Source organism: Nomascus leucogenys, chromosome 11 (assembly GCF_006542625.1).
Source record: "Nomascus leucogenys isolate Asia chromosome 11, Asia_NLE_v1, whole genome shotgun sequence".
NCBI classification, from domain to species: domain Eukaryota; kingdom Metazoa; phylum Chordata; class Mammalia; order Primates; family Hylobatidae; genus Nomascus; species Nomascus leucogenys.
In genome coordinates this window covers 80268674-80282739 of record NC_044391.1, presented here as the reverse complement: position 1 = coordinate 80282739, position 14066 = coordinate 80268674, and the positions used below count along the sequence as shown (strand labels likewise).

The 14066-nt window shown below is 37.0% G+C and overlaps 1 protein-coding gene across 2 annotated transcripts in view; it reads right to left on the bottom strand.

The window, feature by feature from the left end:
- The window catches only part of GFM1 (G elongation factor mitochondrial 1), a 138866-nt gene that overhangs the window by 96149 nt on the left and 28651 nt on the right, over positions 1-14066 (bottom strand). For both annotated transcript variants that reach the window (XR_004032338.1, XM_003256359.4), the window contains exons 14-15: positions 4884-5046; positions 2369-2513 (exon numbers count right to left, since the gene is read on the bottom strand). Coding sequence is in view for 1 of the 2 variants with exons in the window: in XM_003256359.4 (XP_003256407.1) it covers positions 2369-2513; positions 4884-5046 (308 nt within the window). In the remaining variant the exon portion in view is untranslated. The remainder of the gene's footprint in view (positions 1-2368; positions 2514-4883; positions 5047-14066) is intronic.

Genomic DNA, 14066 nt, shown 5'->3' with positions numbered 1-14066 from the left:
CTGGGTGACAGAGCAAGACCCTGTCTCAAAAATAGAAAAGTAATCCCAGCACTTTGGAAGGCCAAGGTGGGCGGATTACTTGAGGTCAGGAATTCAAGACCACCCTGGCCAACATGGTGAAACCCTGTCTCTACTAAAAATACAAAAATTAGCTGGGCATGGTGGTGCATGCCTATAATCTCAGCTACTTGGGAGGCTGAGGCATAAGAATTGCTTGAAACCGTGAGGTGGAGGTTGCAATAAGCCAAGATCGCACCACCGCACTCCAGCTCCAGCCTGGGTAGCAGAGTCAGACTCTGTCTCAAAACAAACAAAAAAAACCCAAAAAAACCTCAATTCAATTATAATCTAGTGTTTTTCCCCTGTATATCTAATAGGCAATTAATCATACTTAATAATATATATACTATACCTAAATAATAAAAAACTAAATGGTACATATTCAACTGTTTAGTTAATATTCATATACATTTTTTCCACAGGAAATATATATTAGCTCCAAATGAATCTTACCCTTACACATGCCTTCCTCTAACCCTAGACCATGAGACAAAGCTCCAAACCTAACTCACCCTGCCACTTTTGGATGGCACATTGCATCAAAGTCCTAAAAGATATATTATATATATACATATTTTATTTTTATATATAAAGTGGCCATATACATTTTTTCCACAGAATATATTTATATATATATCTTTTTCCCACAGTATATTATACATATTATACATTTATATATATACTTTATATATAGTTTACATATATTTTATACTTTATGTATCTTATCTATTATATAATACACATATATTATATGCATATATATATTTATAGATGTATTTTATATAAATACATCTATAAATATATATATGCATATATAATATATAACATATTATATATATCCTGTGGGAAAATGTATGTGGCCACTTTATTTATCTATGTATATATATGGCCACATAGATCTGTATTTACTTATATTTAAATGTAGGAGCAGTTAAAAAGGATGAAGCTCCTTGTTAATTGATAACCATATCAATTATCTGGCTTTATGTAACCTCTATTTCCAGGAAAGCTACCAATTTCCAGTAAAGAACCAGCATAGAACAATCAGTACTTTCTAATTTGTTTTAACTGTACTTCTAAAAAGTATATAAAGTGATTATAACTAACTTTTCAGTTTAAGACATACTAAAGTGATAAACACACAGAGGTAAAAAGACAAGTATTTTAATGTGAGTGATGCCTAATAAAGTCTCATTTTCTTTGTCATTTTATTTACCTGTTTCCTATTTACACAATCTTCAGACTGTGACAAGATTGTGTCATAAATTTCAACTGCATTTTTAATAGACAGCTGACATAAGGAAATCTCCCTTTCATAACTGAGAAACTGAAACATAAGTAAAATAAAGAATCAGCAACCCTCTCCAACCACTGCCCCACACCTGATCACAGATGCAAAGTGTGACCAAAAACACCACAAAGCTCAAATTCATACAGAATCAATAAATCCTGATCTACAGAATGTTTAGGAAATATTAGGATTAAAGTTTCTACTGTCCATTTTAATCCTCTTTGATAAAGATATTTCTGAAATGTTTTGTGAATCATAATTCTACTGTGTAAAGACACCAGTGGACATTACTAATGTATTTTCACATAAAGGACATGGAAAAGATGACAAAGAGAATGGAATTTTCTGACTTCAGGAAATGGCTTTGAAGTTCCTTTCTTGAATAATCCTGATGTGAAACTGCTACGTTGTCACTAGCTTTTTTTCTCTTAAAAGCAAAGAATCAGATATGTTTGCAACTGCATAAGGTTCTAGTTCATCAGCATTTAAATACAAATATTATTCTGTGAGAAATGTCGACAATTTTAGCAGTTTTGCAAGAAATCTGCATTGTGAATAAGGTTTACCAAATTCTTTCAAAATACTTTGCCATCCTCAAAATGCCTAAAAGCATACAATGTCATAATGAAGAGATTACTTACAAATTTATGGATTTCTTGACATTTGAATAAGTCACTAGAAATAACAAGACTGTAGTTAAGATACCTTTTAAAAATTTCTTAGAATTCTGAACATTTCAGTCCTCCCTATTAAAAACAGAACTGATAAATTATCTATGAATTCAAATACATGAAAGGAAACCCCAGAGAATGTAGGAGAATACAGTAGTCTTTTAGTTTTGCAAGAAAGAGAATAATCTACCTTGATCTCAAGTCCATAAAGATTTGCCCACTACCTACAATATTCCCTGTGGTGCCTAGCATTCTGGGTGAAGATGACTGAAAACAGTGTTGCCTTCTGAGGCTATGATGATCTATCAGGAAAATAGACACGCTAAGGTGCCCGGGCCCAGCATACCTTGTTTAAGAGCACCTTCTCCTGCTCGGATGAAAGAGATTTCATTAGAATCAACCATGTGGTGCGCTCCATCTTGCAGGACAAACCGGAGCCCAGAGAGCTTGTGACCAGAAAGAGGGCCCTTCTCACAGGCATCTAAAAACCCCTGTTAATGAATGAACACAACTTCTGGAGTGAGTGGATTTTACTTGCAGATACATTATCAAGAACCCCAAAATATTTCTGTTCAGAAGTGTACGTTTTTATGTGTGCTGTATTTCACCGCTCAAAAAGAACTTTTTAAAACTGTTTAACAACTTTACTATTTTTTTTTAACTTTTAAGTTCAGGGGTACATGTACAGTTTTGTTACATAGGTAAACTTATGTTGTGGGGGTGTGTTGTATAGATTATTTCATCTCTCAGGTATTAAGCCTGGTACCCATTAGTTATTTTTTCCTGATCCTCTCCTCATCCTTCACCCTCTAATAGGCCCCAGTGTGTGTTGTTCCCCTCTATGTGTCCATATGTTCTCACGATTTAGCTCTCATTTATAAGTGAGAACATGTGGTATTTGGTTTTTTATTTCTGTGTTAGTTTGCTAAAGATAACGGCCTCTAGCTCCATCCATGCCCCCCCCACACACAAAGGACATGATATTGTTCTTTTTTATGGCTGCATAGTATTGGTGTGTATGTACCACATTTTCTTTATCCAGTCTATCATTGATGAGCATTTAGGTTGATTCAGTATCTTTGCTATTGTAAATAGTACAACTTTACTATTTAAATGTTATTATCATGGCATTTAGATGAACAATTCCTTGGAAAAGCATATTAGTTAAGGGCGTAGGCTGGTTTGAAAGCAATGCTTAGAGTGCTAACAATCACTTTCTCATAACCTCATCTTCAGAATTACTCAACTCAATTACTCATAACCCATCATAGAGACAGCATGATCTTAATTTTACAATGAGGAAACAGTGGAAAGGCAAAACTAAGAAACTCCTTAAAAGAAAATCCCCACCAAAATTGGTGTTTATTCACTAGCTGTGTCTTGAGCCCCTACTGCATACCTCTAACTGCTTTGCCTTGTTGGCAGATCACTACATTATAGCTCTGGTGTTACAAAATGTCAGTAAGAACTAGAATTAAAGAGTAATTCACCATTTTTTCAAATCTAATTATTTTAAAAGGAATAGCTTCGTTGAAGTATAACTGATATACAATAAACTGTACATATTTAAAGAGTACCATTTGATGAGCTTGCAATTTTTATTAATTCAGTCATTTAACAAATACTTGTAGAGCTCCTACCACTTTAGTTAGTTTTTCTTGGCAACACAATAACATGGCTGCACAGATAGCACAAAATATTTCTTGACATTTCAAAACTGTAAGTTATATATGCTGTAAAATGTCTAAATTCTCCTTCATCTACATTAATATTAGTGGATATAAGAATTTAAAGTGTGTGAATGACAAAATATTGTCTTGAAATAGAATACATTAATGAAAAATGCTCCACCACTGAAACCAAAATTATAACCTGTTAATAAGATCTTCTAAGTTAAAACGTTAAAAACAAAAACCACAGTCTATATGAATTAATTAAGGGTTTACAACAGTTTGTTTTTTTTTTGTTTTTTTTTTTTTTCCATTTTGGAGACAGGGTCTTAACTGTCACCTAGGCTGGAGGGCAGTGGTGCACAGCTCACCACAGTCTCCATCTTCTGGGCTCAAGCAATCCTCCCATCTCAGCCTCCAGAGCAGCTGGGACTACAGGTGTGTGCCACTACCCGGGCTAATTTTTTTTCTATTTTTATTTTTCTGTACAGACAGGGTTTCAGCATGTTGCCCAGGCTGGTCTCAAACTCCTGGGCTCAAGTGATCTGCCCGCCTCAGCCTCCCAAAATGTTAGGATTACAGGCGTGAACCATCGTGCCTGGCCTACAACAGTCATAAAGCAAATGACTGGAAAGCGAACAAAGCACTAACCCCTCATATATGCAAAGCACTTCTCCAAGGAAATATCACATAGTCTTATCTGATCCTCAGTTTTGTGAGGGGTGCAGGTTTAAGTATTTTCTCTCAGTTTACAAATGAAGAAACTGTTCTGAATACTGATTTAACAAAGCATATTAATCAGCAGTAGAAATGAGACAGTAGCACCCAGGTGTTGGGAATCTAAAGAATGATCATTCTGCTACAGTAGTATACATAAAACTCTTATAAATCCCTAAGAACTACTACAAATTGCTGATTACAATCAATATAGTAGCTTCAATTTATTAAGAAAAATGTAACTATGATTCAGAAACATAATAATTTCCCATCATTGTCACAGCATGGATTTACAGCTCTTCTACTTAATGAATTAGAGATTCTAAATCAGATGGAAAGCTTAACAATCAGAGAAACAGGACTGCAACTAAAACAAACTGTGATAGACAACATGATGGAAGATAAAGTATGATTTAATACCTGATAAACTGTTTTTAGTAAGTAAAAATGCAAAAACACTTTTTAAAAATTTACCTTTTCTACAGCAGGCACAAACGGCTTTGGAATATTTGATCCGAATGTTTCATCTGAAAACTCCAATTTAGTGTAGTCCTCTGGGTCCAGAGGCTCCAGGACACCTATTACTTTTCCATACTGGCCTGCACCACCTGATTGTTTTTTATGTGTAAAGTCAAACCTGAAAGTGATTTAGGAAAAAAAAAAAAAAAATGGAGCATTATGTAATTACAAAATAAAATAACTCCTATTAATTTAAAAGAACACATTTGATTATTTTTACTTTTTCATTTGTATATGATGGTCTTGCTATAAAAGTTTATTGTAGAATTTATTTTAAAAAGAACCCTCTGTTTTCTGTTCTTACTTGAAGTGAGGGTGGGATATACTACCCAAGGTAATACACAGATAAATTTCACAAACAAAAAAGTAAAAGTCGAGTAATTAAAAGAAAAAGGTCAGTCTACGGTTCTTGTTCTAATAATCTATATTCTGAAAACCCTGCCCATTTCCCTGGAACACAGTGTTCTTTCCTTACATCTCTGTAACCAAAGACAGCTACTTGAAAATAGGACCTTTGATGGCTACAGTTAATTTATTCAGATAGTTCCTATTTATTTTATTCCTTGGGCATTATAGACTCAGGCAATACAAGAAAAGGGATTTCCAAGTGAAATAATTAATATCTGAAAATGATCAGTGGCAAAACAGTAGAGACTAACATAAGTAAGTCATTCAAAAGACACAGAAAGATATGTAAACACAGTTCAGTGTTTACTTCAAACCACTAATGGCAACATTAATATGATAGAATAAGCACTTTACATATATACTAAAGATATGTAAACACAGGCTACTGTTTCACTGGAAAAATCATTTGAGTATCTACTGTTTGCAAGGATTTCTTCCTTTAAATTGAAATCTTCCTCAAGACCACAAGATGGAAGAGGCCAGCTGCTTTCAAAATTATTAGCACATAAGAAAATAGACATTAATGAGTGCACGTTCCTGCATACAAATCTGAGAGTGGTTTGGAAAAAGCAAATATCAATATTTGCCTGTTGTAAGCTGGTAGGAGATGCCAGCTTACAACAGGCAAATTTCCAAAACTGTGGAACGCTGACATATTCTCAAGTATACACAAAGTTCTCTATGAGACATTTTAAATCGTGTTTTCGATTTGCCAACAATATAACATCTATACAAACGTACTCTAGATCTGTGATGTCTATATGGTAATAACTAACCATGGCTGTTTACATTTAAATTAAAAGATTTCCATCACTGCACCAAGTTCTATTGGGCAGCACTGCTCTAAAGGACCAAATCACAAATGAGTAATTCCACAGTTTCAGGAACCATATCTGAATTTATAATCGAGAGAGTGCCAAACAACAGAATACTTATGCACCAGGCTTATGTTAAGCACCTTATATGGATTGTCTTACTTGTTCTTTACCACAAACCCATGAAGCAGGTATTACTTTTATCACCATTTTACAGACGAGAAACCTGAGGGACAGAGAGACTAAATAACTTGCCCAATGTGACAGAGCATTAAGTGGCAGTCAGGATTTGCTCTAAAACCAAGGATCTTAAACATTCTTCTAGAAGGCTAATACAAAAAAAGATATAAACTAACTTACAAATGCTGGGGTTAGTTTATTCACTTCAAAAGCTAACAGAAGGTGCTACAAGAAGACAGATTTTGCAGTGGTTTAGAAAAAGAAAAGGTAGAAGAACTAAGACAGCTTGACAGGCAGCTAAATAGAAATGCTGAAGGTGAAAGAAATGTCACATTATGAAAGACAATTTCATTTTGGCAAAACATCTGTCACATTAAAATGAACGTTCATTAGAATTGTTGGGTGGGGAGGGGTTGAGGGATGAGAAATTACCTACTGGGTACAACGAATACTATTTGGCAGATGGTTACACTAAAAGCCCAGACTTCACCATCATCCAATATATCCATGTAACAAAACTACACCTGTACCCACTAAATCTATTTTTTTTAATTGAAAAAGAAAAATTACGTCAGGGCCACAATGTTTTCAACAACGAAAAAATATATAGAGAGATATGTAAGAACTGTGTTGGCTCTGTTGTTTACCTCAAATTTGCAGATTTGTTTTGACTTTAGAGTCACAACAAAGTTGCAAGCAATGGGCATTTCTACTAATTATGTTTTTAAGACAGCCTAAATTGGTATGTGTACTTTTAAATGCCTATTATCTCATAACCTGTGTTACTAGCTTTGATATACAGAGATGGTGACTGCATTCATAAGGCTTCAAAATGGTGACTTGAGGAAGCTCACATATTGTATTTCTCACTACTGGTGGTAACACAGGAGATATTAACTAGCAACTTGTGAAACTTAAAATTTCATTATCAGCAAAAAGCTCTGAGTTATCAGAATGTACTCAGCCACTTTCCTGGACACTATCAACAGAGGACCTATTCAAAAAACTCACACACACAACGACAACCTAAGAGGCTGACCCACAGATAAATGACTCATCAAAAGGAAAAAAAAATTAAGAGAAAAAAATTCCTCCAACTTCTTAGAAAAAGCCTTAAGAGAACTAACCATTTCATCCTTTAGTTACTTTATAGTTGCTGGCTAATATAACTAGAAAAGATGAGAAATGCTGTATTGCTATTTTTTTTTTAAAGCTACTTAGTCCAAAGAAACACTGTATTTATAAATAAATCAAAACAGTTTATGAGGAAGATAGTACATTACAAATACATTTTTGTTCATTTTCTTTTTCAAAGCATCACAACACACAGGCATATCTTGGAGGCACTGTGGGTTCAGTACCAGACCACCGCAATGAAGCTAATATCGCAATAAAGCAAGTCACACAAATTGTTTTCCTAGTGCTTATAAAAGGTGTATGTTTACACGATACTGTAGTCTATTAAGTATGCAATAGCATTATGTCTAAACAAAAATCCCACCATACATACCTTAATTAAAAAATACTTTATTGCTAAAACATGCTAACAATCAGCTGAAACATCAGCATCAGAATTAGAAGCAGAGACTGAAGGTCTAGGAGCCTAGAGGGTCTTGGCTTGATGCTGATGGCTACTGACTGATCAAGGTGGTGGCTGCTGAAGGTTGAGGTGGCTGTGGCAATTTCTTTAAAATGTTTTTTAGAGATAGGTCTCACTATGTTGCCCAGGGCTGGTCTCAAAATCCTGGCCTCAAGTGATCTTCCTGCCTCGGCCTCCCAAGTAGCTGGAATTAAAGGTGTGAACCACTTCACTCAGTCACATGACAATTTCTTAAGACAAGACAATAATGAAGTTGGCCACATCGATTGACTTTCCCTTTCACAAGATTTCTCTGTTGCATGTGATGCTGTTTGATAGCATTATATCCATAGTAGAACTTCTTTCAAAACTGGAGTCAATCCTCTCAAACCTTGCCACTGCTTTATCAACCAGGTTTACCCTTTGTTGTAATTTTAACAATGTTTGCAGTGTCTTCAACAGGAGTAAATCCCATCTCAAGAAACTACTTTCTTTGCTCATCCATAGAAGAAGGAACTCCTCATCTGTTCAAGTTTGAACATGAAATTGTAAGACTTCAGTCACATCTTCAGGCTCCACTTCTAATTCTAGTTCTCCGGCTATTTCCAGTACATTCACTGTTACTTCATCCACTGAAGTCTTAAACCCCTCAAAGTCATCCATGAGGGTTGGAATCAACTTCTTCCAAACTCCTGGTAATGTTATTCTGACCTCCTCCCAGGAATCACAAATGTTCTTAATGGCATCTGGAATGGTGAACCCTTTCTAGAAGGTTTTCAGTTTACTTTGCCCAGATCCATCAGAGGAATCAACCTGTGGCAGCAATCGCCTTACAAAATGTATTTCTTAAATAATAAGACTTGAAAGTCAAAATTACTCTTTGATCCAGGGATTGCAGAATGAATGTTGTACTGGCGGGCATGGAAACAACAATCTCTTTGTACATCTCCATCAGAGCTCTTGTGTGACAGGTGAATCGTCAATAAGCAGTAATCTTTTGAAAGAATCATTTTTTTCTAAGCAATGGATTTTAAACATTCAGTAAGCCATGCTATAAACAGACGTGCTGTCATCCAGGCTTTGTTATTCCATTTGCAGAATACAGGCAAAGTAGATTTAGCATAATTATTATGGGCCCTAGGATTTTGACAATGAGAAAGGGGCACTGTCTTCAAACTTAGTCACCAGCTGCATTAGCCCCTAACAAGAGAGTCACAGCCTGTACTTTGAAGATTTGAAGCCAGGCACTGACTTCTTCCCAGCTATGAAAGTCACAGATGGCATCTTCTTCCAAAAGAAGGATGTTTCATCTACATTGAAAATCTCTGTTGTTTGGCCGGGCGTGGTGGCTCATGCCTGTAATCCCAGCACTTTGGGAGGCCAAGGCAGGTGGATCACGAGGTCAGGAGTTTGAGACCAGCCTGACCAACATGTGAAACTCTGTTTCTACTAAAAATACAAAACTTAGTCGGGCATGGCTGGATGCGGTGGCTCACGCTTGTAATCCCAGCACTTTGGGAGGCCGAGGCAGGCGGATCACGAGGTCAGGAGATCGAGACCACGGTGAAACCCCGTCTCTACTAAAAATACAAAAAAAATTAGCCGGGCGTGGTGGCAGGCGCCTGTAGTCCCTAGAGGCTGAGGCAGGAGAATGGCGTCCTGCACTGGGAGGTGGAGCTTGCCGTGAGCCAAGATTGCGCCACTGCACTCCAGCCTGGGCGACAGAGCAAGACTCTGTCTCAAAAAAAAAAAAAAAAACCTTAGTCAGGCATGGTGGCGGATGCCTGTAATCCCAGCTACTTGGGAGGCTGAGGCAGGAGAATTGCTTGAACCCAGGAAGCAAAGGCTCACTGCAGTGAGCCGAGATCATGCCACTGCACTCCAGACTGGGCGACACAGTGAAACTCCATCTCAAAAAAAAAAAAGAAAATCTGTTGTTTCCTGTAGCCAACGTCATCAACGATCTTAGGAGACCACTGATCATTGCTGCAGCTTCCACATCAGCATTTGCTGCTTCACCTTTCACTTTTACGTTAGAGATGGCTTCTTTCCTTCAACCTCATGAACCAACATCTGCTAGCTTCAAACTTTTCTTCTGCAACTTTCTCACCTCTCTCAGCCTTCATAAAATTGAACAGAGTTAGAGCCTTGCTCTGGATTAAGCTTTGACAGAGAGAGAGAGAGAGAGAGAGAGAGAGAGAATGTGCAAGCACAACTGGTAGGTAGAGCAGTCAGAACACATACAATGATATGGTTGAAGTTTGCTATCTTATATGGACAGGTTTCATGGCACCTCAAAATAAATTACAATAACATCAGAAATCACCAATCACAGATCACCATAACAGATATAATAATAATGAAAAAGTTTGAAATATTACAAGAATTACCAAAATGTGACACAGAGATGTGAAGTTAGAATATGCTATTAGAAAAATGGAGGTGAGGCCGGGCGTGGCAGCTCATGCCTGTAATCCCAGCACTTTGGGAAGCCGAGGCGGGTGATTCACTTGAGGTCAGGAGTTCGAGACCAGCCTGGCCAATATGGTGAAACCCTGTCTCTACTAAAAATACAAAAATTAGCCGGGCATGGTGGCGGGCACCTGTAATCCTAGCTACTTGGGAGGCTGAGGCAGGAGAATCGCTTGAACCTGGGAGGCAGAGGTTGCAGTTAGCTGAGATTGTGCCACTGCACTCCAGCCTGGGTGACAAGAGTGAGACTCTGTCTCAAAAAAAAAAAAAAAAAAGAAAGAAAGAAAAATATGGAGCTGATAGACTTGTTCCACATGGGGTTATCACAAACCCTCAATTTGTAAAAAACATACTATCTGTGAAACACAATAAAGTTGAATAAAATGGTATGTCTGTTTAAAAATACATAATATATAATTATGTAAATGGAAAATATAATTAGGGTTTTTTATTTTAAATTTTATATTTAATGTAATATTCTGACAACTCACTTTATCAGTATATTAAATAAAACAGCATATATATCACATTGAAATTACCATTCTAACAAACTAATAAAATTCATATCTTGTGTGTATATATAGAAATATATATTTATTTTCATGTTTGTCTGTAGTTATTATACCAAGTATATTCCTATTCTTATTAATCACCACTTTTAACCAAAGTAATCAACTTTTGCTTTCCCAAAGAGAAAACCAGAAGACAGAAAACCAAGAAATGTCAAGCTAAAATTTTTTTTTGAGACAGGGTCTGATTCTTTCACCCAAGCTAGAGTGCACTGGCGCAATCCCGGCTCATTGCAACCTCCTCCCTGGGCTCAAGTGATCCACCCACCTCAGCCTCCCCAGTAGCTGGAACTACAGGCACATGCCATCACATCTGGCTAATTTGTGTAGTTTACAGACGGGGCTTCGCCATGTTGCTCAGACTAGTCTCAACCTCCTGGGCCCAAGCGATCTTCCCACCTCAGCCTCACAAAGTGCTAGGATTACAGGTGTGAGCCACTGCACCTGGTTAGCTAAATTTTTATAAATACAAATTTTAGATTACTTCTATAATTTTAAGGTGGCAAAACAACACATATATAACAACCAAAGTATGTGCACATTGTGTTAATTCATAGTCATTTTATAATGTATAAGAATAAAGGTAAATTGAAACTCTCTTTAGTAACCAAAGCTCTGTATCATGTATTAGTCAGAAATTGTCCAATTATCCCAGGACTAATTTGACATTATGTAAGGGCCTGAAAGTTAACTGAAGATCTGAAAAATTATAATTTTAGTTAACACATTTGGTCTTTATAATAGAAGCATAATTTTATAAGATCAAAACTCCTTTAAAAGACATCTGTATTACAATTTTATTTAAACACCATTTTATATTTTGTAATCTTATACAACTGATCGAATCAGTAACTTACTTGGCCCATTTGATCAATATATAAAATTTAGAAAGTTTAGATCATGAAAAGATCAAATTCAGTTTTATATAAACTTGGAATATTTTATCAGCATTAATTTTATGTAATAAAACCTGGAAGACATATAATCAACTTTAAATAAATATTATTTTGTTACACTCACCCAAATTCATCTATTAATCAGAAATATTTTATACATTTTTAAAAATATAATTTATAAACTTTATATTCAAAAATCATTAAATCATATTTAAGAGCTCCTCTTTTATCTTGAAAACTTGCCTCTTTTTTTTTTTTTTTGAAATGGAGTCTCACTCTGTCACCCAGGCTGGAGTGTAGTGGCGTGATCTCAGCTCACTGCAACCTCCGCCTCCCGGGTTTAAGCAGTTCCCTGCCTCAGCCTCCCGAGTAGCTGGGATTACAGGCGCCCGCCGCCATGCCCGGCTAATTTTTGTATTTTTAGTAGAGACGGGGTTTCGCCATATTGGCCAGGCTGGTCTTGAACTCTTGACCTCGTGACCCACTTGCCTTGGCCTCCCAAAGTGCAAGGATTACAGGCGTGAGCCACCGCACCCGGCCATAAACTTGCTCCTTATAAACATAATAATAAAGGCTATTTAAGTTCATTTGACCACATTTATTTTTACACATTTTTTAAAGCACAATGATTTTTTTCTTAGACATTTTTAGCTGTTTATTTGGACTAGATATTCCTGGACTGCACATATAATTACAGAATGACTTAGTCTCATGAATCATCTTTCAAATTTTTAATGGAAGAAAATGAGAAACAGGAAAAGGTGAGCTAAAGCCAGTTTTAGACAAATATGAAATTATCACTGTAAAACGCTAATTATCTTTCCTTTTCAAGGAGAGACGAAAAAGCTTAACGATAAGCCACGTTATTAATAAAAAACCTTGAAGTATGGAAATAAAATATGGACAGTCTTCTACTTAAAATGATCTTAGACAAATAAGACAAATACTGTTCTCCGAAAGTCTTATTTTTTTTATTTCTGGTGTTCTTCTAAAGTGTCTCTCAAATGAACAGTCTTCTTCATGTCAAAGTTCCCCAAATTTCACCAATTCTTGGTAAATTTATGCCAGGAGACAATGTAAGTTCGTATCTGACAACCCCATCAAAAATTGGCTGATATTCTGTCTTTGCAAAAATATTGCTATGGGTGGGTCAGGGTTTAACGAATGCTGAACTAAGAAACGTGGAGAGGCTGGGCATGGTGGCTCATGTCTATAATCCTAACACTTTGGGAGGCAGAGGAGGGAGGATTGCCCGAACTCAACACGGTGAAACCCCATCGCTACTAAAATACAAAAAAATTAGCCAGGCGTGATGGAGCGCACCTGTAGTCCCAGATACTAGGGAGGCGGAGGCAGAAGAAATGCTTGAACCCAGGAGGCGGAGGTTGCAGTGAGCCAAGATTGCGCCACTACACTCCAGCCTAGGCAACAGAGCAAAACTCCGTCTTCAAAAAAAAAGAAAAAAAGGTCACGTGTGAAAGATAGTGTCTCCCAAAGCAAATTTCTCATACACAGACAAGACTGAGAAAAGTTTCACTGACATTTGATATAAGATGATAGGCATGCAGACAGATGGTATTTAAAGGCAAAGTCAATCAGAACCCCCAAATCCCAGGAGACAATAATAAGCATGAAACTGGGGCCAAAGTCCAGAATCCAGATTTACTGCAGAATCTACATAATCAGAAAGAGAGACACCTCAAGAGTCTTGGGTGTGTGCATTACTACCAAGTTAAAGGTCCTGGCCAGGCACGGTGGCTCATGCCTGTAATCCCAGCACTTTGGGAGGCTAAAGTGGGTGGATTACCCGAGGTTAGGAGTTCGAGACCAGCCTAGCCTAAACCCGTCTCTACTAAAAATACAAAAAACTAGCTGGGCATTGTGGTGGGCACCTGTAATCCCAGCTACTCTGGAGGCTGAGGCAGGAGAACTGCTTGAACCCAGGAGGCGGACGTTGCAGTGAGCCGAGATTGCACCACTGCACTCCAGCCTAGGCAACAAGAGTGAAACTCCGTCTCAAAAAAAAAAAAAAAAAGAAAAGAAAAGAAAAAAAGGTCTCAATCCAGGCAGCGAAGACCTTGGCCAAACTTTGGTAGAATCTCCAAGTTATCCTAGCCCAATTAACCTAAGACCACCAAGGATAAACCTGTACTTCTACAAAGTCAGGTTTAGAGGCCCATTTCAATGAGGTAGACCACATACCAGAGATAGTGCTTTGT